This window comes from Fundulus heteroclitus, chromosome 7, assembly GCF_011125445.2.
Source record: "Fundulus heteroclitus isolate FHET01 chromosome 7, MU-UCD_Fhet_4.1, whole genome shotgun sequence".
NCBI classification, from domain to species: domain Eukaryota; kingdom Metazoa; phylum Chordata; class Actinopteri; order Cyprinodontiformes; family Fundulidae; genus Fundulus; species Fundulus heteroclitus.
This window is the reverse complement of record NC_046367.1, coordinates 43,034,218-43,061,685: the sequence shown is the minus strand read 5'-3', so window position 1 is coordinate 43,061,685 and position 27,468 is coordinate 43,034,218. Positions and strand designations below refer to the sequence as shown.

The following is a 27,468-nucleotide window of genomic DNA, read 5'->3' as shown; positions in this document are numbered from 1 at the left end:
TATTATTATTATAGACCGCCTTTGGTTTAAAGTGATGGTTGATTTGATGAGAGTGATGACAAGGTGTCCTTCCAACCTCAAAGACCAAAGATTAATCATCAAATAACTAGAGGAAACATCTAAAAAGATGCCTAGCTCTTAGAGAAAGGCCATGTTTGCTGTAAAACCTTTGAAATATTTTCAAGTGAAAATAGAGAAGGGTATAAATGATGTTCAGTCTGACAATTTTATTAAACTGTAAAAAAAAAAAAATACTTTTCATCAATATCTGCACTATATTGTCTTTTTTTAGGATGCCCATTTCATTTCCAACCAGAAACAACCTTTCTGGTTGAGAGGAAAATTTAAAAAGAATGCTGCCTTTGCTGTGGTTAAATCGTTTACTATATTCACTGAGTATAAATGGTTCATCTTTGTCAGCAGACTATGAAAACATCAGGTGTAATCTGCTGTTTTTGTATTTTGAACACTTTAAATCATTACAAAATACCAAAAAGACGAGCGTATATACACAAACATAACCTAAACCTGAGGTGAAGGTTTGCAGGAAGTCTGTAAAAAAATGTAATTCACATAAACTGTCAGCTTCAGGTGGCCGGTAGAGCCAATATTTCATATCCTGATATTTTTAGCAGCAAAAAAATTATAATTTAATCCCAGTTTGCCAACGTTCTATAAGTAGAGCTGAGTTTATTAAATGAATCTGCATATTTAAGACTTAAAGTACCTTCACTTCACCGCGGTCTCACCAACACATTCTGAACGTCTGCATTTTAACGTCGTTAAGGCTCTTATTGTGATAGTCTGGCATATTTCACTATAAAGCATAGGAAACAAACAACTGATTATCAATCAGGAAGTAAACAGACTCTCAGACAGCGGCAGTCTAATAAACCTAAAAAGCAGGTTAAACAGTTTAAACAGTCTAAGCGGGTCATTCTGCAGGCTCCAGTATGTTTACTTACATAGCATTAGCCGCTGGGACGCTTACAGCTGCTGGAGCAGAGTTTCCTTCTGTGTGCAGCGAATATAAAAAGCTTTAAAACAGCATACCTTGCACAGTTGTAAAGTCCAAGGTTCAACTACATTTAAAGGTTTATGCTCTTTGGTTACGGAAATATCCCTACAGTACTTCAACTGCCTTCTGCAGAGAAAATAAGGATAAATAAACTTTAAAAAATTCTAGCTTTTTAATAGACCAGTAACTGAATACAGTTTTAATGTTAATTCTATTTTAAATTGTCAATAATAACAAAATATTAACACATTTTGCATGGCTTACCACTAATCATGTCGTCTTTTCAGCATATAAGTTAATTTATCCTGCAGTGACAGACATCCAAGGTGCACAAAGGAGCGTTTTCACAGATCCTTCCTCCCTAATAGACGTTACAACCAACTACACTCCCAACAAACCCAATAAGTGTTGACATCCCTGCTGTTTTTGTATTTTCATTATTCTTGTATAGACAAACAGACATGCACGTTTTGCACATTTTCTTTGAATCACACTTAAAGCATGTTTTAATTCCTTGAGGATGCTACTTTAACTGTACAGTATTTTTTTTCTTATGTTGGAAATTTGCCCTTACTGTACGGCCTCGTTTTTTGTTTGCATATTTTTTTTACTTTTGTGTGATCTTGCATGCTTCCACTTCACTTTGCAGCTGAAACACCTGAATTTCCCTACTGAGGGACAATAAGGTATGTTTTTATTCCATTTTTTATTCATTAGGCTGAAGGACAAGAAACCAAACAAAGCTGACGTGTCTGAGCAATAGCATAGATCTGCGATGCACAGAATAGACAATCCTATGAGCTCTCTGCCTTGGCAGATTGTGGACCTGTCCTAATCCTTGATAGACTTGATCAGGGCTTTTAAATATGCTCGAAGTAAATGTCTCCTTAATAATTTCCTAAAGGCAACCTTATAAATCATAAGTATGTAATTCAAATATAAAATACACAATAAAACAGACACTGCTATTCCAACATGGTTACGATTCCTGCTTCACTATCCTTTAAAAGGCTCAGTGAAAGATTGTATTCCATGTGTTTGATGTCTGGGCCCCCACCAGACCCCACCGTGAGTTTCCTGCTGTTTGTCTCGTAATTATTACCAGGTGAAAACATTTCCAAAGCAGCCAGTACACACAGGCGGCTAAATTCTCCAAAAGAAACACTGTTTAGCTTCTTTGTAAACAAGACTCTTTATCACTGATTTAAATGAGATTATCTTTGTCAAATTATGCTGGAAATAGTTTTTTTTTCTGGCTGGGTTATGAGAAGAATGATCTGATGAAAGACAAAGTTTAAAGAAAGCCAGAAGGAGTCCTGTTTGCAGTTTGCCTCGAGTCATAGGAAACACGTGGAAGAAGCTGCTCTGGTCAGACGATAGCAAACTTTAACTTTTTGGCCTACATGCAGACTGCTATGTATACAATGTCCTGAACAAACCATCCCCATTAAAAAAGCACGGTGGTGGCAGCATGTTGCTGTGGGGACGATTTTCTTCAGCAGGGACAGGGAACCCAGTCAGAGTTGAGAAATCTGGGGTAGGGGTTGTTCTTCAGCAGGACAACAACCCTAAACATTCAGCCAGAGTGTGTTAGAATGGCCTAGTCAAAGTCCAAGTGTCAGCTTGAAAGCTGCATGCGTTCTCTATCCCATCTGAGTGACGTTGAGCTGCTTTGTGAAGAGTAATGAGCAGAAGTTTCAGCCTATAGATGTTAAAAAGCTATTAGAGGGAGCCGATGTGGCGCAGCGGGTAGCGCGACCCATATACAGAGGCCTTAGTCCTCGACGCGGTCGACCCGGGTTCGAATCCGACCCGCGGTCCTTTGCCAAATGTCTCTCCCCCTCTTCTACCCCCCTTCCTGTCAGCCTACTTTCGAAAAAAGCGAGCCACTAGAGCCGCAAAAAATCCCCGAAAAAAAAACAAAAAAAAAAACTATTAGACACAAAACCCAAAAGAGCTGTTGGTTCTAAAAAGTACTGATCCAGCGGGGCTGCATACAAAGGCATGCCACACTTTTAAGATTATTATTTCTGGGTAAAAATGACTTATTTGTGCTTTAGGTGCTGGATTTTGTAGTTTAAGAAAACATGTTTCAGAAATGTAAAATTGCAGGGTTTGTGTACACATGGTGTTCTGTGAGTAAAAAATAAAAATATATATCCACAAACGTCTCCCCACAACGCGTATGCACTCGTCTCAAAAAACAAAAGATAAAATAAATCCAAAGTGAGCGCTCCTTATCCATGTTTTCCATTTTCGTTCAGCAGTTTAATATCAGATTTCTCATTTTGGTTCAATAAACGTGTGGTTGCCACACTACGTCCTTTCTTGCCACGGACGTTAGCGTATTAAAAAACAAGTATTTTGTGAGTTTGATCATCATGAGAACATAAAATGGATCTTGAGAAATATCAAGTCCTTTCACAACTTCTAAGTATTCCTCTCGTTCTGAATAGTTTGTGTGTAAACATCTCCAGCATGGTTTTCACAGCGTTCCAATACGTCCAGACCCGCTGCCTTCCTTTCTGTAATGTCACCATTTCTTAACTATTCATATTTAATAATCAACAGAACATCCAGGAACGGGATTTAATTAGGAAATGCTGTGACTGGATCCTTGCAGGCGAGTCTTTTCTGCAGCAAGTGTGCAGTTTGCATGCTATGTGAGAGCAGCAATGCTCTAGCTGCAGAATTTTCTGCCATGCATTTGTGAAATCTGGCTTATCTGGTGATTTTATCATGTAGGCCACAGTGATAAATGGATAGAAAGTAAACGTGGAAGCGTTACTCTCCCAGCACATCGTGCCTTCCAGCGGCATTCATATAAGGAGGTTTAGGGGTCAGTCAAGTATGTTCAGGACAAAGAAATATAGTCAATGGACCTTGGAGGAGGTCAAAGGGTCAAGTACGGGATCTGGTCTTCAGAGGACAATAAAACAACGTTGAGTTGTGGGAATAGGGTCCATCAGGCTCCAAAGGATCTTCTTACACAACAAACTATAAAATGACAACACTACCCGACTTAATACGATAAATTAAACATTAAATCAGTTTTCTTCATCCGACGGTGAACAATGAGACACAACCTTCAAATCAGCTCAGGCAAGAGCAATAAAATGTCAATATTACATTAAGAACAGGGTTAAGATGACTAAAAGTGACGTTTTCTGACAGAATAAAGGTGGAACTGACGCACAGTCTAATTCTGAATTACTAAACCCTCGGGCCGTGGGAGGGCTGAGGCAAATGTGGCCAGCGGAGCGTGCACAAGGCCTGGAGTCTGCTCAGGAGAGAGAGTGGTGGGTGGGAGTACCAGACAAAGCTCAACAAGTTGCATAAATCAACGGAGCAAGTGTTAACCTCCCCTTACTCTGTTGCTTCACACAGCTCAAAACACAGCAGGGAGGGAACGCACGCAGTCAGCGGCACAGAGACGACGCATCACAGCGACACCCCAGTTCACCAGCGCTCCATCAGCATTTAGGGACGAACCGCGCGGGGAAAGTCTGCTACAGAGGAGAACCAAGATGCTGAAGCTACTGACGCTTCAAATGGGCCCCTGCGTGTGGGTCCCTCATCTTATATAGGAGCCCGGGTCAGTGAGAGAGACTGGGATCAAAATAACTCCAGAGGAAAAGAAAGAAAGGAGGATTAAAAGGAGATTAGAGTGTGTGGGAAAGGAGCCATGAGGCGGCAGGTAGAAAAAGGTCCTGATAAGGCTGGACATCGCTACGGTTCATGTTTAGGACGGCACACTGCAAAAACTGATGTAAAAAGAGGTAAAAAAATGTCTTTAATTAGTGCATTTGTCCTTAATTTGAGCAGGTAAATAAGATGATATGCCAATGGAATGAGTATCTTTACACCTAAAACAAGATAATTGACAGACTAAACAATCACCTGTACGCACTTTGTGCATACCGAATAACAAATAAAGTTGTCTAAGTCTAAGTCTAATTAGATAAACTACACTTGAGATAAGACGGTGGAAATGAGTTTCTCCTATTTTAAGCACAAAAATCTTATTCTATTGGCAGATCATTTAAACTTGCTGCTCAAATCAAGGACAAATACACTAATTTCAAGAAAACTTTACTTATTTTTAGTCATGTTTATGCAAAAGATCACAGTCCTGATCTTTGCAGCGTTTTTAGTTTCAGACTAAACAATCACCTGGACCCAAACATCAGCAGCGTCTGAACTCTGATGGAGCGGATCCACGTGGGGATCAGGAGTTTTTACCCTTTAGCTTTTTAACACGGATGCCTTTGGTTACCAAGAGCACCTTGTGAGATCAAATCCACCTGACCACCACCGTTTTCAGTCCCTTGGCACAAATCTGAGCTGACGTCGAGGTGAAACGATAACCCGCCGCTCCTGAATGTCACCGGCGTCAACGCGGCCTTCAAAAACTCCACCTGAGCAAAAAGTGGGTTTGATTTATTTTGGGATCGTCTCTGAGAAACCGGATAAAATATCCGTAAACCTTTCATTAATTATTCACCGTGTTTTGGGTGGGGGGGGGGGAGGCTCTCTCCTGAAGGTTTACTTGCAGCGCCTCCATGTTTACTTTACTCTGATCTTCGCCTAAAGCATCTTCTGTTCATTTCCTGCGTCCTTCCAGACGTTTTCTGCCATTTCCCGGGACTTCCCTCGGGATTTTCTTCCCGCTAAAAAAAAGGACGAATCTCCTTTTATCCAGGACCATCCTGTCTTCTGAAGCTCCAGGTTAAGGAGCGGATCCTGTCTGGTTCTTTAAGGCGGTCCGTTTCCTGGATGGGGTTCTAAGCCCTTCCTGCCGGTATGACCTCCATCTGTCCGTTATACGGCCGCTTCATGAAGGCGTCAGCCGCAGCGCTCGCCCTCCCAGCTGCCAAGTCACCAAGCACTCCTAAAGGGTGAAACATCTGAGCTTTTTTTCTGCAAAGACGATCAACAATGAACCCTCAGTTTTAAACTGCTTAATGTAAAGGTTGGTTTCAGGGCTGGAGAATATGTTTCACCTATCCAGGGAACCAGATCTGGGAGGACGCCTCTCTCCGGATCACAGGGTCCAGAGGACCAGATCCCCCGGTCCTGGCAGACTGGCTGAGGAGGTCATGGAAGTTTAATTGCCCTCTTTAAGTGTTTTACGGTCCTAATGAAGATTTAGGAAACCTTGGGAGGTCCTTTGGAGGTGTGGGGGGGGGAGGAGTCAGGGAAATTGGCATGAAGATTGTGACTTGATATAAAAGTTCAGCTCTACTCGGAACATAAAAGGTTTAAGACCCTAAAAGGTGATTTTAAATGAAAGATTATCTCCCCTTTTTCCAGTTGTAAATGATTTAAAATCTGTTATGGTTAAAATTAACAGCAAATATGAGCTGAAGATGTCTTGCAGCTGGTAGGAGGTAAATATAATCCTGAAAAATTATTCTAAATCTAAATGTTTAGCACACGCAATCCACCAAACTGTTCCCTAACATAGAAAATTTTTTGACCAATCTGTATAATCTGATTGAATTTGACTTTGAAAAGTGCGTTGAGATGAAATGTTTCATGAAATGGTGCTATGTAAATAAAAATGAAATGAATTGAATTGAATCCAAATCCTCCAGGTCCAGAACAACTTGTAAACTCCTAACCAGGATAGAGTCACTGCTAAAGTGTTAAATAGTGTTTGGAAAGGAAGCGAAGAGGCTAAAGACATGAGAGGTTCCAAAGACTTTTAAACTTTCTGTTTAAATGAGATAAAATGATCCCAGAGCCACAGAGAAGCCGGTCATTTTAAATTCTGAGGCGTTTAAAGTTTGTTGTTGGAGCGTTTGTGGTTTCTCTTTACCCCAAATCCTGTCTGTGAGGAGGACGGAAGGTGAGCCCAAATTAAAGAGGTTTTAGCACCAAACAAAGATCTGCCATTAACACGGGGGGCTCAGATTGAACCTCGCCCCTTTAAGTGAGCCCGCTTTGTCACGCAGCGCTCTGATCCAGTCAATCAGTGACCCACAGCTTAGCTGGGGGGCTTTCAGCTTCTTTTACGAGCCGGCCCCCCTCCCCTCACCTCGCCTAGCATCCCTCAAAAGGAAGAATGGTAATTAACTGATGAAGAGCTCAGTAAGATTATCCAGCCTCCTCGCCGAGCGCCGGCGGTGCTGCCGTGTCCCAGGGGGAGCGCGGCCCAATCAGGGAGGACGGATGAGAAGGGTCCATTCAGAACCGGCCGCTTTCATCCTCTGTCGGGCTCTGAAAGCGGGGGATTAGCGTGCAGCGGGGACGTTGCTTCATATCAGCACAGACCTAATGTTTAAAGACAGAATGTCAGAACCGCAGTCCAAACACAGCTCATCACGGCCCGGATCAGAGCTTCCCCCCCCCTCCCCACTGTGAGCGGGAACGTACGGCAGAGTGAATTATGCAGCAGCAGGCAGGAGTAGAGCCTAGTGCCAACCAGAGCAGGACGCATGGAGGAAGAGGAGGAAGAGGAGGAAGAGCGTGTCCGGATCAACTCAGACGTGTTGGTAGCACACATGCAAACTTCAGAGAACATGCAAGATACCTGTTAAAGAACCCTGGTTCTGGAGAACTTTAAGGCCTTAAATATATCACTCAGTCCCTCCGTTCTGGTTTGAAGTGCAAATATTCATAAAAACAAAAACTTGAATTTGTTTTTGTTGATGAAAATCAAAAATCTGATGAAGAAACCCGGTATCAATATTTCAGGTTTGGGGTAAAAAACATTTGTTGAAAGAGAAAGGTTGAGGTTTTATTTGCAGATTCTCTCACTTTACTTTAAATTTAATCTCCAGGAACTTCAAAAAGACCAACTAGTCCAAACCTTAAAGCCTTTCCAGGCAGATAAATACCCCAACATGAAGAAATCTGATGCTTCTTCCTCACAAATTCTTAGAAGAACTAATCAGAAACATCACAGGAGCAGATTCTCAATGTCAGAGATGATTGCATTTCACATAAAATTCAATCAGAACCCTTTTTTTTGCCCTTTTGACAAACTTTCCACCCGTCACGTTAAGGTTTAGGGACGCTGAGGAACTTCCAGCAGCTCATTTAAATGTGTCACCGTGCCAAGGCCCCACACAGCTGGGGTCCTAACCCTCCACCCAACCCCCGACAGCACGGACCACCCAACGCATTTCCTGACCGCCTCCACTTGTGATCAGGCTTCCACGACGCGCAGCAGAGGAAGGCTGTCAGCCAGCGCACGTCCCCCCGCATGCTTCCCATTCCGCCACAACAAACTCGGCAGAGATGCTCGGGACGCGCAGAAGGTCGTGGATAAAACGCTCTGATGCACATCTTTCAAAAAAAAAAAAAAGTTCTCACCCAGAACATGCAGGACAGGCAGACCCAGGTCCGAGCCGGTCCTGCCAGAGCCGTGGGCAGGCTGAGGGAGACGGAGGGCATGGTGGCGGACCGGAGGGATGCTGCGGCTGCTACAGTTTCCTCAGGACTAATCCGAGCAGGAGACGAGCCGCCAGACGCTGGGAAGTCATGACCCTGCTGGACACAAACTGTCCTCCGAGCTCTTCTCCCCGGTCCGCTCGCTCCGACTTCCTCACCAAATTAAATCCTGACTGCCTCTCCTCTGAGCCTCTCCTTCCCTCTGAGGGGGGAAAGTTTCACAAAGCTTTTCTTTTCTATCTGGGGGGGGGGGGGTTCAGGCTGCCCCTACCTCTCCACGGGAGCAGGGGGGAGGGGGTAGTCCACTTATTATCCATCTCTCTTGCACCTCCTCTCCGTCTCCCATCCCGTGTCTCCCTCCCTCTTCAGCCCTCCAAGTCTCACCGCTTTTAATTTCATTCATTGCCGGATCCGTCCTCCTTTCCCTGTGCACCCCCCCCCCCCCCCCCCCAGCATCCACGACCCCTTCCTCTGCCCCCCCGTGTTGCAGAGCCCTTTTTAATATTTCATAAACTCCACCTCCGTTTTACCCTTGAGATGAATATGCACACATTTCCCCCGACAGCAGGAAATACATCATTCTGTCCCTCTGTTCTGGTTTGATATGCAAATATTCATAACATAAAAAAAAAAAAACTTGAATTTGTTTTTGTAAATCAAAATCAGAAATCTAATACCCGGTGCCAGTATTTCAGATTTGGGGGTAAAAACATTTGTTGAAAAAGAAAGATTGAGGTTTTATTTGCAGTTTTTCTCACTTTAGTAATATTGCACCAAGTTACGTTAAATTTAATCTCCAGGAACTCCAAAAAAAAGGACAAATTGGTCCAATTCAGGTCCAGAATCTAAATTAAATCGATTTTATTTAAACTAATATTTTCTGAATTTGTATGTGTTGGCATGTATATGAGCATATATGGTCTAAGTATATGGGTACAGTTGTTGATTTATGTTTTTATTTTTATAATTATCTAGTTGTTTAGACATCTGGGCAATGTAAGGAGGGGAAGGGGAATTGGTTCTGGTTGAGTGATCAGGGAAGTTGTGTTTCACTCGCTCAGAATATCCTAAATACGTAAAAACACCTTCAATTGTTTGTACGATAGAAAATAGAGAAAAAAAATCAATTATCAAAACAAAAATTCAGTAATTCATTTAAGCTAAACTTCTTAAAACAAACTCATGACATGCAGAGCTCCATATTATTTTGTTATTTTATTCTGGTTGCCAGCCAATAAAAACCCAAAACTATGTTGTGACTGTTTTTAAGGCTTTTTGTCTTACGTTCTTTCTCAAAACTTTGGAAGCAGATTTTGTTCACTCTCCGTCCATCGTCTATAACATGGGGGGGGGGGGGGGGGGGTGGAAAGATGTACAAAGGAAGCAAAGGACTGAACATGTTCTCCCCAAAAAGACTTGGCACCTTGGTGAACTTACAGAGGACAACCACTTCCCAGCCTACGTTTCTTATTTAAAAAAGATCAAACAATGACTCTAAAATTTAGCTGCAAAAGCTCAAATACAGCATTTAGGTAATAAAAATAATCAGAGATGATGAACATGCGTTTACCTTAACAGTTCCTCCTAAAACACTACTGGTTAATGCTGCCTTACAAGTATTTGAGCTGTTTCGCATCACATTATGGCACCAACCAACCAAACTACGGATGTCCACCTAAGCACAGTAAGCAGAGCATTAATGAGAGAAGCAGGTGAGACGCCCATGATTACTCTGGAGGACCAACAGCAATAACAGGAGCTCAGGTGGGAGAATCAGTCTACATAACAACCTGACCCCCAAAGCAAAGGACAAAGATCAAAAAGCCATAAGAAGTCATGTAGGAGAGATGTGGAAGATGCTCTGCTCAGATGAAACAATAATGCAATTTTCTGTCCCACATACAAAAAGCATCAGTGGAGACACACCATCCTCATTATGAAACATGGTGGTGACAGAATCATGCTGTGGGAAGATGGTCGGAGCTGCTGGGAGGATGGATGGAGCTAAATCCAGGACAATCCTGGAGGAAACCCTGCTGCAGGCTGCAGAATACATGAGACTGGGGTGAAGGTTCTCCTTCCAGCAGGAAAACCTCCCTGAACACGCAGCCAGAGATATTATGGGATGGTTTAGATCAGGGGTGTCAAACTGATTTCTACATTGGGCCACTTTGGCATCATGAAATCATTACAAGGGCCGGTTGTATGTGGATATATGATACATTTGATTTCAAAATTTCATTTAAAAAAATCAAATATATTTTATTCTTGATTCTTTCAGTTCACATATAAATATAAAAAATGCACAGTAAGAGTAGAACCCTTAGGCCCAATTTATACCATTTATCTGCAAAGAAAAAAGTTGATATTGGGGTGAGTTACACTTTAAACTCATCATTCTGCATCACTTTCTCTCTTTTTGGAAATTTTTGGGTTCTTTTAATGTGTAGTGGAAAAACTGACATCTAGTGGCAGGAGGCTGTTACTACACAGTTAAAAAAAGTTGCTAGAGGAGGCACAATTTTAGCCACTTTATACAATTTAAAAGGATATATGCCTCTACGTTATGACATGATGTGCCTTTTTTGGCTCTTGAAGGCCGGATAAATTGCCTTAACAGACATGATTCGGCCCCCGGGCCTTAAGTTTGACACGTGATTCAGATCAAAGCAGATTCATGGGATAGAACGGCCTAGTCAAAGTCCAACTCAGAATCTGTGGTCTGACTTAAAAACTGATGTTCACAGATGATCTCCATCCAATCTGAGGTCGAGCGGAGAACCCGGCGGTGGTTCAGAACCGGTCCCAACAAGCCAGGTGTTTAGATCTGCAATAAGCTCCCAGTGACGTAACAAAAACAAATGCACACCCATCCGTCACCGCAGTCCGACCCAAATCTTCCAACAAACAAACACACGATTTCAGTCGTCAGATTCACTACAAGCACATATTTCAATAAACCGCCCTCTGCTGTGTACGGCTTTACGTCCTCCTCGCACACTGTTCAAATACACAAACCCAGCCGCACCCAGGGACACACAAACACCAACAGCCGGTGGCCCTCAGCATTAATCTGCTGGCATTTCCTGAACGCCACTCAGACAGAGACACCCTCTCGCTGGAGGAGGCCGTTAATAGGAAAGCGTTTACTACTTATCCTAACCGCCAACAGATAGAAAAGTCCACAAATGCATTCTGCAAGATCAGTGTCTATTGAGCCATCATGCAATGTTTCCTTATCTCCTTATAGGATTCTGCAGAAAACCCATCGCCCTGGTAATTATTTGTACCACCGGACTCCATCTGGAGCTGCTCTTAAATGCGACCTTAAGTCCGGCCGTCTTAAAAAGAAAGTATACACTTTTGCAAACCTGGTATCTTTCAATACGAGGTTCTGTAATGAATGCAGTTCAACTTCCAGTGAACAAAAACAAAAAAAATCCAGCTTGTTGTTTTTTTAACTAGAAGCAAGAATGAAAAAGTAGCATCCAGGTGTCAAAGAGTCCTCACACTGCCAAAAATAAAACTAAAACTCTTCTTGAAATGAAAATATTTTTCCTTGATTTGAGCAGGTAAATGGGACTATTTGCCAATTAAATAAGATTTTTGCACTTAAAATAGGAACAGTTCATCTCCATCATCTTATTTCAAATGCATTATATCTAAAATTCTTACTGTAGGGGTAAAAATACTCATTCCATTGGCAAATAATCTTATTTACCTGCTCAAATCAAGGGCAAATACATTCATTCTAAGAAAATTTGACTTATTTTCAGTTCTCTTTTTGCAGTGCAGTGTGATCAACTCCATGAAAACTTAATAGTCCGTTGTCGTCTGGTTTTTCACACATTTTTCACACTGATCATCAGAGTGAGGAGGAGTTTAGGCAGTTTGCTGCTCTGAATCATACAGGTGTGTTTTAAGAACATCAGCAATGACCTCAGAGCAGCAACTGCTGGGAAGGGTTCAAAGGTCATCTCCAATCACATTGCAGTATTCTGATTTAAGGCGGGACAAAGAGCTGTGACAAAAGCAAGAAGTCCTGAGGCCACAGATGTGATTTTGTTTGACTTTCATCTATATCTGTGTATCTTAAAGGCGTAAAAACAAGAAAGTGTTTTAATCTTTGACAGACGTTCAGAATATCACATGTGCATCAGAGTATGCGTACAGATTTCCTGTCAGGAATCCACACAGAGGGATGTTTTTTCCAGATTACAGCTGATAAGAACGAAAACAGGAAGCAAAAGATTTAAAGAGAATTGTTATGCTGGGATCATGTTATGATCTACACGATGATGGTGAAGGCTGCTGAGCTGACGGTTCTCCAGCAGACGGTCACTGATGGCCAAAAAGTCCCTGCTGAAGAAGATGGAGGTTCCCAGACTCCAAGCTTATTCATTCAATTCAGTTTATTAATAACGCGCCACTTCACAACTTTACAAATTACGACAGATTCCAAGTCAAGTGCATCCATTCTTATTGATCCTGGTTTAACAAAGCAGTTCAGTTTTTTATTCAGATTGGTTTTCTGGGTCGTTGACCTGCAGCATTCACTACCCCTGAAAGAGCGTAGAGCCACAGTGGACAGTCGTCTGCATTGTTGATGGCTTTGCAGCAATCCCTCATACTGAGCATGCATGAAGCGACAGTGGAGAGGAAAACTCCCCTTTAACAGGGAGGAGAACCTCCAGCAGAACCAGAACCAGTCTCAGTGTGAACGCTCATCTGCCTCCACCCACTGGGGCTTAGAGAAGACAGAGCAGAGACACAGAAAGCACAGAAGCTCACATTGATCCAGGAGTACTTTCTATGTTAGAGAAAACTAAGATAAAGCCACCTTCCGTGGCTTTATCTAAAAGAGAAACAGTTAAGCAGATAGAGGATACCCTTTATAAAGCAAGGGCTCTTTAGCCACGGTGGAAATGTGTCAGCGGTCGCCATGATAAGTCCTGTCCGAATAGTGCAGTCAGTAAGGAAAGAAGTAGGAAAAGTAGCGGGAATACTCCCTTTCGTAGCTAGTTTTGCCTAAAAACCCTGCAACGTCCCTTACCGGCGCCAAGAAGCCTCAATATATCCCACAATCCTTTGTGTGACATGACATAAGCACAGCACCCTCACAGAAATAAATGAAAATATCAGAGGAGAAGAGATTGTGCGCTTTGCAGTTTATTTTCAGAAGGCTTTCGGCCTGGATTTGACTAGAATCATCCATGAGCGTTTCCGTAACATAATGACGTCGGCGTTAAAGGCTGTCTGAATTTGGCACAGCAGTTTGAAGCTCCTTTCCTCCCCACGGTAGAGTTCTGACGGGTGACCCAGTAAAAGTTTAAGGAACAGGAGCTAGGAGCTATTATAAAGGGTTTTTATAATGGAGCCAAACTCTGAGCTAGTCTTCAGGTAGAGAGGATGAAAGAGAGCAAAGACACTCAATTTCTACGGAAAGTTCAGTTGAAGAAAAATAAGAAGTGGAAGAAAGAAGAAGTCTATCATGAAGTTTCAGAGCCCTTCATGCCTCATTCTGCTGACCACCTTTATGGAGACACTGATTTCCTTTCCCAGCAGGACTTGGCACCATCCCACACTGCCTACGAAACCAAAAGCTGCTTTAATCACCGTAGCGTCTGTGTGACAGCACCTATGGGCTGTTGTCAGCAGGTAGATGAGAGACACCATAACCAATGACCTAAAGGCAGCTATCAAAGCAACCTGAGCTTCCTGAACACCTCAGCAGAACCACATGCTGATCGCCTCCATGGCAGATGCAGGAACTCATGCAAAAGGAGCCCAGACCAAGTACTGCCCTCATATCCTTTACAGTTCAAGGAAATCCTTAACACTGGGTCCTTTTACGGCTCAGATTTGATGCTGTGATTTCCCGACAAAGGGAATTCGGGGGTTTCCCTCATTCATAAGCCAGACTCACTGAGACTTCCCTGTTCAGAAGAAGCCAGGTGCAAGAAGTGGACTGAAAACACCGTCTGCATCCCGCTGTGCCTGCAGCACCCTCTGGTGGTCGCCCATCAAACTGCAACTGTTTACGATCAGCCCAGGGCCTGAAGAGGGGCTGCAGAGCTGCGAGCAGAGGAAGGTTGTAATCTATAAAAAAGGAAGAGTGGGTGTATTTCCAAGGCTAATCAGACCCCTCAGAGCTATTGTGTCACAGCGTCTTTAACCTTGACCACGTCTGTCCTCCCTCCCGCTGAAAGACGCTTTAACAATTAGGGAGCTCAGCCAGCGGCAGAACAGAGTCCTTGAAGCAAGAAACCGCGAGTAAACAGACGAAAGGCATCAAAGACGAGCAAAGACAGCAACAGATAGGAGGGAGATTATCAGACAAAAGGAGCAGAAACAGGAGGAGAGGAAGGAGTAGAATATAGAGTTTAATGAAAGTGATCTGCAGATAGACGTAGAGCTGGTAGATAAGCAGACAGACAGGGAGAGGAGGAACAGCAGAGAGGTGTGCCGTCACATGGAGGTGTGTGTGTGTGGGGGGGGGGCACTTGTTGACATAAAGAGGAAGAACAGATCCAGTCCGCCCCTCCATGCACACACCCATTCCCAGCTCTGTGACTCCATCTGCTGAAAACAATGCCGACCCCGCGCCCTCTCTGCACGACGCTCACATGTGCATGCACGTTTTTTTCCTCTGTTCTGCAGCGCAGACGAACACGGACCGGCCGCCCAGAGCTCAACGCCGCCCCCTGGAAGCAGCAGCAGCAGCATAGATCCGTCACACACACACTGAAATATGTCATGTAGTTCTGGTGATTCTGGCCACCCCAAAATTCAGAGTCTCAGGAAATTAGATTATTATATCAAAACAACAAAAAAAGAGCTGCTCTCAGTACCGGCTCTGGGCTCCTTTAGCATCAATGTGGCGTGGCATGGAGGAAATCAGTCTATGAGTTCTGCTGAGGTGTTCAGAAAGCCCAGGTTGCTTTGATAGCTGCACCGTTGGTTCAGAAAGCAGCGCTGCCAAGTCCTCAGAGGTTTCTGTACATCTGAGAATTTACTGTTGGGCCTCCGTCAGCGGCTCCGTCTTCAATGAAGATCAGTTTTCTAGAACCTGGTGCAGAACCATAACACCCCCACCACCATGCTCCAAGGAGGAGTTACTCAGCTGTGGTTCCTGGCCTCAACCTTTCAATCCCAACACCTTCTTCTGCCTGTTGGTCTGATAAAAGGATCAGCTGACCACCAACACCTTTTCCCTGAGCTCTACAACCAATTTTAAATGCCTTAAATCCACTTTGTTTCTGTTCCGCTCCTGTTCAGAACATGTAATCCCTGCATCGATTAAGCAATGAAACAACCGAGGAACAGAAACCAGCTATCTCAGGCACTATGACACCTGAAATAAATGGGACCTTCGTGTAAAATCTGTTCTTATGTATAGATAATCTTAATGTGGCTACAGTTTAGAATTTGCCCTTTAATCGGATCTGAACAGCCGAGGAGGGAAAACGGGTCTCCGTCGGAAACGGGATGGAGGACATTGCACATTTTTAAAATGAAGATCTGACTTCTCATAAATCCGTCTTTGGTTAGATTATCATCGCATAAACTTTTAAAACTGTCTATACTGTGATTTATGATTTCTATAACCAACGTGCAATTCTATTTAATAACCCTGAAAAGAAGTGACTTCTGCTGTTATTACCACTTTAATGTACGTCAATACATATGTATATAGTCACCGTGGATGTACATAAGACATCCTAAATCTCTGCTTTATTTCCTTTTTGTAATTTTTATTCTTTTTTTTGATCCACTGTATATATATGGACACACTGTATATACCTGATGCACTTTTTCCTGCTTTTGGCACCTTCTTTTGATTATTGATTACTGAGCCGATGTGACAAGTGAATTTCTCCTATGTGAGATCAATAAAGCCTATCTTATCTTATCTTACATCTTTATCCTGGCAGAGATGACATTTCACAGATGAAATATGCTAAATCAAAACATCTAAAATACTTTTCTTATGTAGATTTTAGCATTCTGCTACAGTCTGATATATCTTGGATTTTTTTTTAATTAATATAGTAACATCTGCAGAGCCCATGCTTGTGAACTGGTGCTATGTATAAGTAAACTGAGTCCATGAACACATTGGATGTATATCAGTAGGAGGAGGAGAACATCTCAGCCGCTGCCAACCTTCCCAGGAGTGGACGTCCCAGCAGGTTCAGCCCAAGGTCAGAGCGGGAAGCTCAGAGAAATGACCAGAAACCAAGTAGCTCCAACTTAGACTCTACAACCCTCAGTTAGCAGGTTAAAAGGTCACAACAGAACACTTAGAAAAACAGCCCCGTTGTCTAAAAGGACTATGGCAACATGAATTGGGTTGTTCAGATCTTTAGGTCTTTATTAGTTGTTAAGGGACCTTAATGAAGAGCTTGAGTTTCAGGGACAATGTCCTCTGAGACAGATGGGACCAAAGCAGATATGTTGGACTATAATGTTCAGAACTGTGGAGAAACCCAAACACCCCGTACCAACTACCAAGCATAGTGGTGGAGGGTTGATGATCCGGGCTTGTTTTACAGCCACAAGACCTGGACACCTAGCAGACCACAATCTCCTCTGTAGACCAAAGCACTGTAGGGTCCCTCTGTCCTACAGCTGCAGCTTGGTCTAAACTGGGTCATTAGCAGAACAAAGAACCCAAACCCAGCAGCAGATCTACAACAAACTGGCTGAAATAGAAAAAAATGGTGCTTTGGTGGCCTAGTCAAAGTCCAGACCTCAACCTGATTCAAATGTTGTGGTGGGACCTTCAGAGAGTTAGTACCTTCAGAAGAATGGTACCAAAAGTCCTCCACAATGATGTGAGACTCAGAAAGTCAGACAGAAAAGCTGCAGAGGCGCTGCTGAAGGAGGTTCTACCAGATGTTTTATGGTCCAACCAAGAACCCGAGCAGAACAGAGAAAATGAAGTGATACGAACACATGCGAAATCCCTGTGATGTTCTTAAGAGCTGCTGAACGTTTTTCTGCTTCAATGTTGTCTCAGCTCTCTGAAATAGAGACATTTCTCCAATTTACTTCATGCACTTGTGCTCAGACTGAAGAACAAAAAACACCAGAAGCTGAACAGCAAAGCTCTCTCTCTCTCTGCAGGCTCTTCCCACCAGCAGGTTATGACGCAGCGGTCCATCAAGCCCACTACCTCACCATCATCTCTGTCACACTGACAGACACTCACACACTGATTTGAAGAACTGTACCTTGTTCCTGCTTCCCCTGAGTCTCCAAAAGGGGAAGATGCAGAAGAAGAAAAATTTAGCCCAACTGAAGATCGCGTCGAGGCACCAGTGAAGTCCCCCCATCCTCTGCTCAAATCCTCCTCACGTCTGTGACCGTCTCACCCCCTCCATCCCTCCCTCAGTGTCCCCGTCCTTCAACGCTCGTCTCCAGACCTGCAAACGCTCCGGCAGTCGCACTGGCAAAGAAAACCATCAAGACTTTTTATATTTCCCCCCCGGTTCATGTAAAGGCACATTAATCCATGCAGACGTTTTCCCCTCCAGCATCCCTCCATCCAACAACCTGTCCCTCCGTCCTCTGGATGCTGCCGGGTCTTCAACGGATGAAGAGGAACAAGATTAGGAGGGAGGAAGGACAGACGTGGGCGGGGAGGGTTGGGTCGGGCAGAGCCGTCTAATATGGAGCAAGGCACTTAAAGTGATGGGGGAAAGGTGGGGGGGGGGGGGTCTGCAGTTTAATAAAGACAAGATGGGGGGGGGGTGCAGGGAGGCAGAGGAGCATTTTACTTAAAAGCCATAAATACGTCTGATGAACCGGGAGCGGCTTCTGGGCTTCAGAGGAGCAAAAGGAGGCGAGTTGGGTCCAAATGTGAGTAAAACCAGACATGAATGGAGGCGGTCTGAGCCGGATCAGAGATAACAGAGTAACAGATGTCCCAAATAACACAGAACCTCTCCGGGTCACTTCTCATTAGCTCAATACAGGACCGATTGGCTAATGTTTTAATGCGTTTCAGGAAATTAACCCAAACGTGTTTGAAAGAACAACGCAGAGATGTAACCTGGCTCCCATTTCAGGCGTTTCAAGGCGAGCTGGTTTTACTGAAGTCTGACAGAACCGACCCTCCAGCGCATCTCGAGTCAGTAGAACCTCAGTAGAACCTCAGTAGAACCTCCTGTGGCTGCAGGTCCAGCTGGAGGTCTCATTAGGTTTAGATTTACAGACTGAAGGTCAAAGTCAGATTGGATGGAGAACATCTGGAGACATCAGAGTTTAAGTCTTGCTACAGATTTCCAGTTCAGTATAGGTCTGGACTTTGACTAGGCCATTCTAACACAGCTCTAATCTAAACCATCCCATAATATCTGTGGCTGCATGTTGTCCAGCTGGAAGGTAAAACTCCACCCCAGCTTCAGGTCTTCTACAGCCTCTAACAGGTTTACCTCCAGGATTCTCCTGGATTTATCTCCATCCATCTTTACCACCAATTCCAACCAGGTTCCATGAATGTTGAAGAAAAGTCTCCCACAGCATGATGCTGCCACCACCATGCCTCACTAAGGGGAAGGTGCATGCAGGGAATTGGGCAAAGTCAGTTTTAAACCACACAAAGTGTTTTTCATGAAGGCTCTGATCAGAGCATCTTCCACGTGACAGGTGGTAAACTGGACTTCTTCTGGCTTTCTTGTTATCAGTTTTCCATAAAAGGTCAGATGCGTGGAGTGTAGAACTAATATTTTTCCTGTTGATAGATGGTCCCACCTGAGGTGTGGTTCTCTGCAGCTCATCTAGAGCCACCATGGTCCCCCTGGCTGCGTCTCTGTCAGACTAGGTGGAAATCCATGTTGTGGTAGGTCTCCAGGTCCAGATGATGGACTGATCAGAGCTCTGGGAGATGTTCAAACCCTGGGATGTTGTTGTAGAACCTGGCCCTGCTTTAATCTGGACCAAAACCTCCTCCCTGACACATCTGCTGGGTTCCTTGTTCTCCATTATGCTGATTGCTCTACAACGTTCTCTAAATAATCTCTCAGTCCAGAACCAGAACAGCTAGACTACGGACTAAATGAAGGATTTTATTTCACTAAATGTACGACACACTTTTCAGATTTCTATTTGTAAGAATTTTTGTACCCTTTTCCTTCTACTTCACAATTATCCGCTTTGTGTTGCTTTGTCGCATTAAATCCCAATAAAACATTTAAAGGTTTATAGCCCAAAGATGAAGACCAGGACAGTAGATCTTTAATATTTACTGATCCAATGCTGGCAGAGACAAAGAGGCGTCTCTGTTGTGTTCCTGCCTTTAATAAAGCAACAGTGGGTGTGTCTCAGTCGGGTCACACCAGGTTTGCTGTGTGCTCAGCGACATTAGACCAGAGGTCATAACGATTTGGGTCATTGTTCCCTGGAGATCAGGAGGGTAGAGGCCAGTCATGCTTTCAGTGACGGAGCAAACAGGAACGTTTGTCTGCAGGTGGTTAGAAATCCTGTCCAATCGGGGGGGGGGGGGGGGTCAATGGCTCAGCTGCTCCATTTTTAACACATCGGCCATAATAGGCTAAATAAAACCCAATAAATCATCAGAATCAGCACCAGTCATCAGTCCCGTCTCTCCTGCCATCAATCCAAAGTTGTTTTTCACTCTGAACTGGAGAAGTTTCGTTTCTCTTTTAACAGCAGATGAAAAAAAATGTCCATGGTTTCTGCATTCAACCCAATATCCTGCTTGTTCTGTGATCCTCGGGGAACCCAGTGAGATGTTTACACCATGACTTTGTTTGTAAAACCGCCGGTTCCAGAACTTTAAACGTTGTGAGCGACGTCTACGGAAAGCTGTCGCGAACAGAACCACTTCTTTCTTATTTCAACCGCCGTCACACATTATGAGGCAAACTGAGAGGAAAACAAATCTCAGTCGCTAAAATGACACAATCCAACATCCATACGGGGACCAACCTGGAGCAGATTGAGCCTCAAACCATAAGGGAACCACCCAGAGTTGAACTCTTTACTCTTTTAAAGGCTAAGAAGTGAGTTAGGAAGGATAAGTAATAGTTTCACAAATCTGCTGAACTCAAAACAGGCAAAAGCATCACTTTTGATGTTGTTGGGTTGGGTTTGACCCAGCAGAGAGGTTCTGGCTGCCCACAGCCTCCGAGTGACGTGTTGAAGCAGACTCACCAGCCAGCGGGACATCGCTGAGGCTCCTCTGAAGACCCCCGGCAGCAGTTCTTCCCTTTCACAGACCCAAAGCTGCTTTAGAGAACAGGTCTCCTCCGGACCCTGGAAGCATCAGGACGCACTGACCAGAGAGAGCCCAGCAGTCTGGCTCTTATCCTGACACACTTCCTGAGCTGCATTGTTAGCCAGCCGAGGAGGAAACACGTGAACGCCGTGGAAAGCCGGTGTCAAAAGATCACCGCATGGAAAGTGGGAACTACCAGGGTCTGATTGTTTTCTCAACGCTTCTGGGTTATTTCACTCCATCACGCTGCTGCTTTTATAAAACCTGTAAAAACCAATGACGTCCAGCCGCTCATGATGACCTGGTCGGACGGCAGCAGGTCAAACGTCATCAGTTGAGCTTCAACAGCGGACAAAGTCGACCATGAAACCAGAGAATGAGACGGCTTTCTGAGTGGATATGAACCTCTGAAGATTCATCGAACGGAGAATCATCTCAAAGATAGCGGTTGAAAATTTCCGACCACTCAAGGCGCCTTAAACCAGAGCCACATTCTCCAAAATACAAAAAAAACATTAAAAACTAAGTGAAAAGCAGGTAGTAAACTAGTGTCAAAGATTTTTTTAACCAGTCTTAGTTATAAACATTATAGGCTTCCAGCCAACTGAATGTGTTTGACTTCACCTGTCAGTGGTCATAATGTTTTGGCTTAATGGTGCACCCAACAGGAAGAGGAGTCAATTAGCAATTAGCAGCACCTGTTGTGTTTTCTCAACTCGTTAAAGCTTGGATGATTGCTGTGGAAACAGGCCAACGTAGTTTTCATCCTAAAATTAATAATCTTTCTTTGTGGCAACTTTTCCAGCAGAACAATGACAGAAACAAACTTTTACTCTACCACCAAACCATCAAGCATCTAGATTTAGTTTATTTTATGCAAATAAACTAATAAAACGCATATTGCTTCATCTGTTCCAGACAGATGAAGCAACATGCTGCACAGGGAGGTCAGGAGGTCGAAGGCATCCTCTCTGAGTCGAGGGCTGTTGGACAGAGCGTTAATGGAAACCATGTCAGACCTCACTGATCCACTGCCACCCATGCATGAGTGGGAGGGGGGGGGTTTAAAAAGGCGAGCATGCAGACGTCGAGCTGCAAGGATTGCACGGGACATTAACATCCCCACAGTTTGCTTTTTTTACTCCCAATGTGATTTTTACAAGGTTTTTAAAACACAAAGGAGGTGTTTACTTTGCTGCTGGAGAAAAACGGTACAAGTTGGCCATGTTTTCTTCACATAAGGGGGGGAGGTGGGATACAACCGCGCTGTTTATACAGCGCCTTTCTAGTCATACCGACCGCTCAAAGCGCCTTACACCAGAGCCACATTCTCCAAGTCACACCAGCGGCACACATCTGAAGGTAAATTGGGGTTAAGCACAGTCTGACGTGTTAAACATACCCTAATCACTGAAATGATAAAAAGCAGACAGACATGAAAACTAATGAGGATTTTAAACAAGAAGAAAAAAAAAACGGCTATGGGTTTCTGCCCATGCATGTGAAACGGATCCTAACCGTCTCTGTACTGTAAACAACTGAAACCATATAGGTCTCATTCCTCAGAAAGCCTGCAGAAAGCCCCCTCTGACAGATCAAAGTCAGCATTGTGTGCACAGGCTTTACACGGAGGCCGGGGGGGGTGTAAACCTGTGAGTGAGATCTTTGACTGCTCCTCACCCCAGCGTGTGTCCCAGAGCAAGCAGAGGTTTGGGCTGGGGTCAGATCGGCTCTCCCGCTTGTCCTCAAACACGTGACCATCTGCACAAAGATCACCAAAACTTTAACGCCGGTCATCTTGATTTTACAGAACCAGAAGGATTTGAGCTCCTACTGCCCCCTGCTGGTCATTTCACCACGACCATTAAACCATCCGAGTGTTTTAACTCGCAGGTGAAAATCCAGATTTACTGCAAATGTAATAAATGTTGGAGTATTTGTGGTTAAAATTTAAAACAGCTGTTCACATTGTGGCCGCAGCTGCTGTTATCAAGTCTGATAAGTGGACTAAATTAGTCCTGAAGTCTGTGAATCACACGCATAAAATGATTACATCTAAAGCTGCGCTCCCACTGGTTCTCACAGCTCAGGACTAATTTATCTCAGAGAACCACACGATAAGATCCAAACCCTACAGTCCCATGAAAAACTGCAGATTTAAGAAAGGAGATATCAACCAGGAGTTGTTCAAACGTCATTAGATGGATTAGCATCTGTGTGAAAGTAGGAATTCTGGCAGAGAAATCCAGTACACTGCAAAAACAGAACTAAAAATAAGTAAAATGTTCTTAAAATGAGTGTATTTGTCCTTTATTTGAACAGGTACATAAGATGATTTGCCAATGGAATAAGATTTGTGCACTTAAAATAGGAACAATCCATCTCTGTCATCTTATTTCAAGTGCAGGATGTTTAATTATCTTATTTTAGGGGTCAAAATACTCATTCCACTGGCAGATAATCTTATTTACCTGCTCAAATCATAGACAAATACACTAACTTTAAGAAAACGTTACTTATTTTTAGATCCGTTTTTGCAGTGTAGACCGAAGTGGAAACGATGTAGTACAGGTGCCAATCTTCCCTGAACTTTCTAATGTCTGAATGAAGGTGTCACCACAATGCCAGGATAGAAAGTCAACAGCAATGATCTTAGCGAAGCAACTGCTGCTGCCCATCAACCTGGGAAGGGTTGAACGATCATCTCCAAACCATCTGAAGTCCATCATCCTGCAGAGAGGAAGATTATTCCCAGGAGGAGAACATCTCAGCAGCTGCCAACCTTCTCAGGACGTCCAGCAGATCCAGTCCAATGTCTGAGCGGGAAGCTCAGAGAAAAGACCAGAAAACCAGGAGCTCCAACAGCTGAAGCCTGGTCCAAACTTGGTCATCAACAGAACCGTGATCTCAAACCTGCCAGCTGATCTGCAGCAGAATGGCTGAAAAACAAAGCCAGCTGCAATGGCCCAGTCAAAGTGCACATCACAACCTGACTGAACTACCTGACGGACCTTCACAGAGCTGGAGAGAAAGTGAGGTCTGCAAAAATTCACGAACTGAAGTAACTTTGGAAGAAAGTTGGCCAAAATTTCTCCTAAACAACATACAGAAAACAACCGTTGAGCATTACTACTGCTGAAGGAGGTTCTCCAAGGCTCTCCAGCAGAAAGTTCCTGGGTATTAACATCTCTTCCGATCTCTCCTGGACTTAGAACACCTCCCACCTGGTGGAGAAGGCCCTACAATGGCTCTTCTTTCTCAGAAAAGTGAAACAGATTGGACTTTCTACTCTGCTGTTAAACTTTTATGGAGCTACGATGGAAAGCATCGTGTGCCTCAGCATGACTGTGAGGCACAGGAACTGCATGGTACAGGAGAGGAAGGATTTAGCACGGGTGGTGAGGACAGCACAGGGGATTGTGGGATACCGTCTACAAGATATAGACACAGTTTATGCTGCAAGAGTCCAGAAACGGGTCAGACGTATTGCCACAGATTCCACCGACCCTCCTAACAACTAACTGACGTAAATGTTAGTCTGATACATTCATGTAACTCCATAGTATTTGACATCGTCTGTCTTTTTTGACTGAAACGTTTAATACTTATCAGACTATTTGCCCTTTTTAGCTTCTCAGGAGGCGTCAGTGCATTCAACTTAACCATTAGGTCTTGGTTTGTGTCTGTGGCTCGTGTGTGAATTCTGAGCCGGTGTCTCACCAAACATGTCATTATAGTTTCATAATGACAATAAAGACTCGTGATTCTGAATGGAACATCATATTGACGATCCACAGCACCATGACAGATGAACTCTGAAATCATTTCCATCTCTAGAATCCTAAATGATCAGGGGGAAAAGTCTGGAGATAAATAACTTTTTCTTAATCTCTACTTTTCCCACACATGAACCCAGAGAGCTGCTTTGAGCAGAACTTTCACTGCAGCGGTCCGTCATAGTGTTGCTTTTATTTACCATCAGTGTTTCCATCTGGTTCCTGTTGAAAACAGAGATGAATATTAAGATCGTGGAGACCTGAGCGCAGTTAATGATTGGTTTCCTTCAGGTGTAGCGATGGATAAACATGTGCATGTTGTCTGTCTGTGTGTGGCGGTGCTGAGGAAACCCGCCCGGCTGCCTCAGAAAAGATAAACCCACCAAACACTAGATCCGCATTTCTTCCCAGCAGCCACCGTAGCCCATGGCGATGGCCGGCAGCTATGCACATGTAAATCACGCTCGACTGGCCGCGAGACTGTGTGTGTGTGTGTGTGTGTGTGTGTGTGTGTGTGTGTGTGTGTGTGTGTGTGTGTGTGTGTGTGTGTGTGTGTGTGTGTGTGTGTGTATGTGTGTGCGCGTGTGTGTGTGTGGCATGGCTTCACGTTTCACCCGGATGTTCCAGCTGCCGCTGGCCTTTTGTCCGCTCTAATTGAATTAACTCATCCGGACCTTGTTGTGTCGCTGCCGCCGTGCAGAAGCTGTTTAAGGCGTTTTAATCAATCACTAAGACCGAAGGAAAGAGGCTCTGTGTGCAGACATTTCACACTCCAACTAATACGTTTCAAGGCTATTTACAGAGCCGTGAAAAATAGTATTCACGCCCTTACAGAGTTCTTCTGCTTCGGCTTTGATCCAACTTCATCACTTCGGATCAAATCGTCAGACGATAATTTATTAAGGGAAGAAATGCTTTAAAAAGTAATTAGGCTACTCCCGAAATCTCACTTGTCAGCAGCAGATGCCATCAAGTGTTTCTGATAATTGGTGATGAGTCTTTAACATCAGTGTACAGGAACTTTGACCTTCTCTTTGCAGAACTGGATGCATTCAGACAAATTGGTTTTTTTTTTTACAGCAGGAACGACCTGAAAAACATCACACAACAGCATCCCAATTAGATTCAACACTGCAAAAATGGAACTAGAAATAAGTCAAATGTTCTTAAAATTTGTGTATTTGCCCCTGATTTGAGCAGGTAAATAAGATGATTTGCCAATGGAATAAGATTTTTGCACTTAAAATAGGAACAACTCATCTCAGTCATCTTATTTCAAGTGCAGGATGTCTAATTATCTTATTTTAGGGATCAAAATACTAATTTCATTGGCAGTTCATCTTATTTACCTGCTCAAATCAAGGATAAATACACTAACTTTAAGGACATTTTAGTTATTTTTAGGACTGTTTTTGCAGTGAAGCCCAGACTTTGACTAGGCCACTCCAACACCTTCACTTTTTGGCTTTAATGGGTTTTAAGGCCATTATGAAGTGGACATCCTGATGCTTTGGATCTTTGCCCGGCAGCAGAACCCAACTGAGACCTTGGACCTTCTCCTTCTGCCCAGCCTCTCTTTCTTATTAACTTTAACCAAGACAGGGAGACCTGCAGAGCTTAAGATGTTGTTCTGGGTTCTTCTGGGACCTCCTGGATGAGTCGCTAAAGAGCTCCTGGAGAAACTTCAGCAACAATCTGGTCTGCATGTGGATCTGAAGCAACAACCGGGACCAATTACGTTTAGTTAATGATTTAACCGGGTGGAGGTGGTGGGGGCGTCAGGTTGGCTTTGATACCTTATTTCCATTATTAGATGAAGTGATGATCTAAAAACTGCTTTGTGCATCTCTTCAGGTTCTTTCCATCCAATAATGACATGAAATGTTATAAATGTGATTTAGAAAAGCTAAATCAGAAGACATTTTCAAAGGGGGCAATAATTGCGTAATAAAATATGAAGACGTGTTTTTTTTTTTTTTCCTTGGACGTCACAGTTTTTAGTCCCGTCTTTACTTAGCTGGAACATGTGATGCATTGCTGCACATCTGTCAACATCTGGCCTCGTGAATGAAATCAGATCTACCGAAGCCGTTTCCAAGGTTCCACAGTTACTAATTTTTTCCCCAAAACAAATAACCACTGCTGTGCTTCCATGTGACAAAGATAAAATGGCAATGTCCCCATCTGCTGGTTAAAAAGTACAGGATCAATAAAATCCACCTTAAAGCCTCTTTGAAACGCTGATAAAGCCGCCTGTGGTTGTCTGGGCTGCTGTCTGAAAGCAGGAATGTTTTCCCGGGTTTCAGTCTGACCGGGGACCCAGTAGTAGAGACCCACCCAGACACCAAACAAACAGCCTCACGTGTTTTTCTTTTTTTTTCCTCCGGCAGATCAAAGGAGTTCAGGCGTGGGGCCGGCCTCTGACAGCAGGAGCCATAAAGAGGTGACATGTGGACTTCCAGACCTGACCGGACTTGTGTGGAAGCAAAGGCTGCTGGGAGAACAGAGCTGGAGTTCACAGAGAGATAAAGAAAATGTGGTAATTTTCTGTGCATCCGTCCATCAGGAGTCAGAAAATAAAGTTCGGCTCAGGCTGAAGACGTGGATCCTCAGACTGATGCTCGTTGACTGGATGTTTAACCTGAGATTTATCTGGACTCTTCTGGTCTTTGCATGCAGAAATATTTTCCTCTTACCGTGCCGTAACCCAGAGCTGCTTGCTCTTTAGACGGCGGCATTACTTTGCATATAGCAGCAGAAAAAAATTAAGTACACCCCTGGATCCAGCAACTTTTACAACAAACTTTGTTACAAATTCTGGTTCAGTTCTCTCTCCACCGCTGACTCAGCTCGTTGACGTTTGTAGACGTTTGTTTCCTCTCTGAAGGTCCATGTTCAGCAGTTAGTGTGAGGCGTTTATGCCAATAAGTTGAGTTTGCTTTCCCCCAAACATGGAGCTTTAGATCATGACATAAAGTAGGACTGGGCCATAAATCGATTAATTCAAATACATTTTTTTTTAATTTTTGGAA

At 43.7% G+C, this 27,468-nt stretch overlaps 1 protein-coding gene across 11 annotated transcripts in view; it reads right to left on the bottom strand.

Annotated features, from left to right (window-relative positions):
• The window catches only part of tns1b (tensin 1b), a 192,158-nt gene that overhangs the window by 147,259 nt on the left and 17,431 nt on the right, over positions 1-27,468 (bottom strand). Inside the window, exon 1 of one of the 11 annotated variants that reach the window (XM_036139698.1) lies at positions 20,597-20,650. The exons of 8 other annotated variants lie outside the window; for them this stretch is intronic. In XM_036139698.1, the coding sequence (XP_035995591.1) occupies positions 20,597-20,611 (15 nt within the window). In that variant the 5' untranslated portion in view covers positions 20,612-20,650. Of the gene's footprint in view, positions 1-8,338; positions 8,568-17,652; positions 17,792-20,596; positions 20,651-27,468 lie in introns of those variants that run through there. 2 more of the 11 variants (XM_036139693.1, XM_036139695.1) reach the window with 2 other exon arrangements.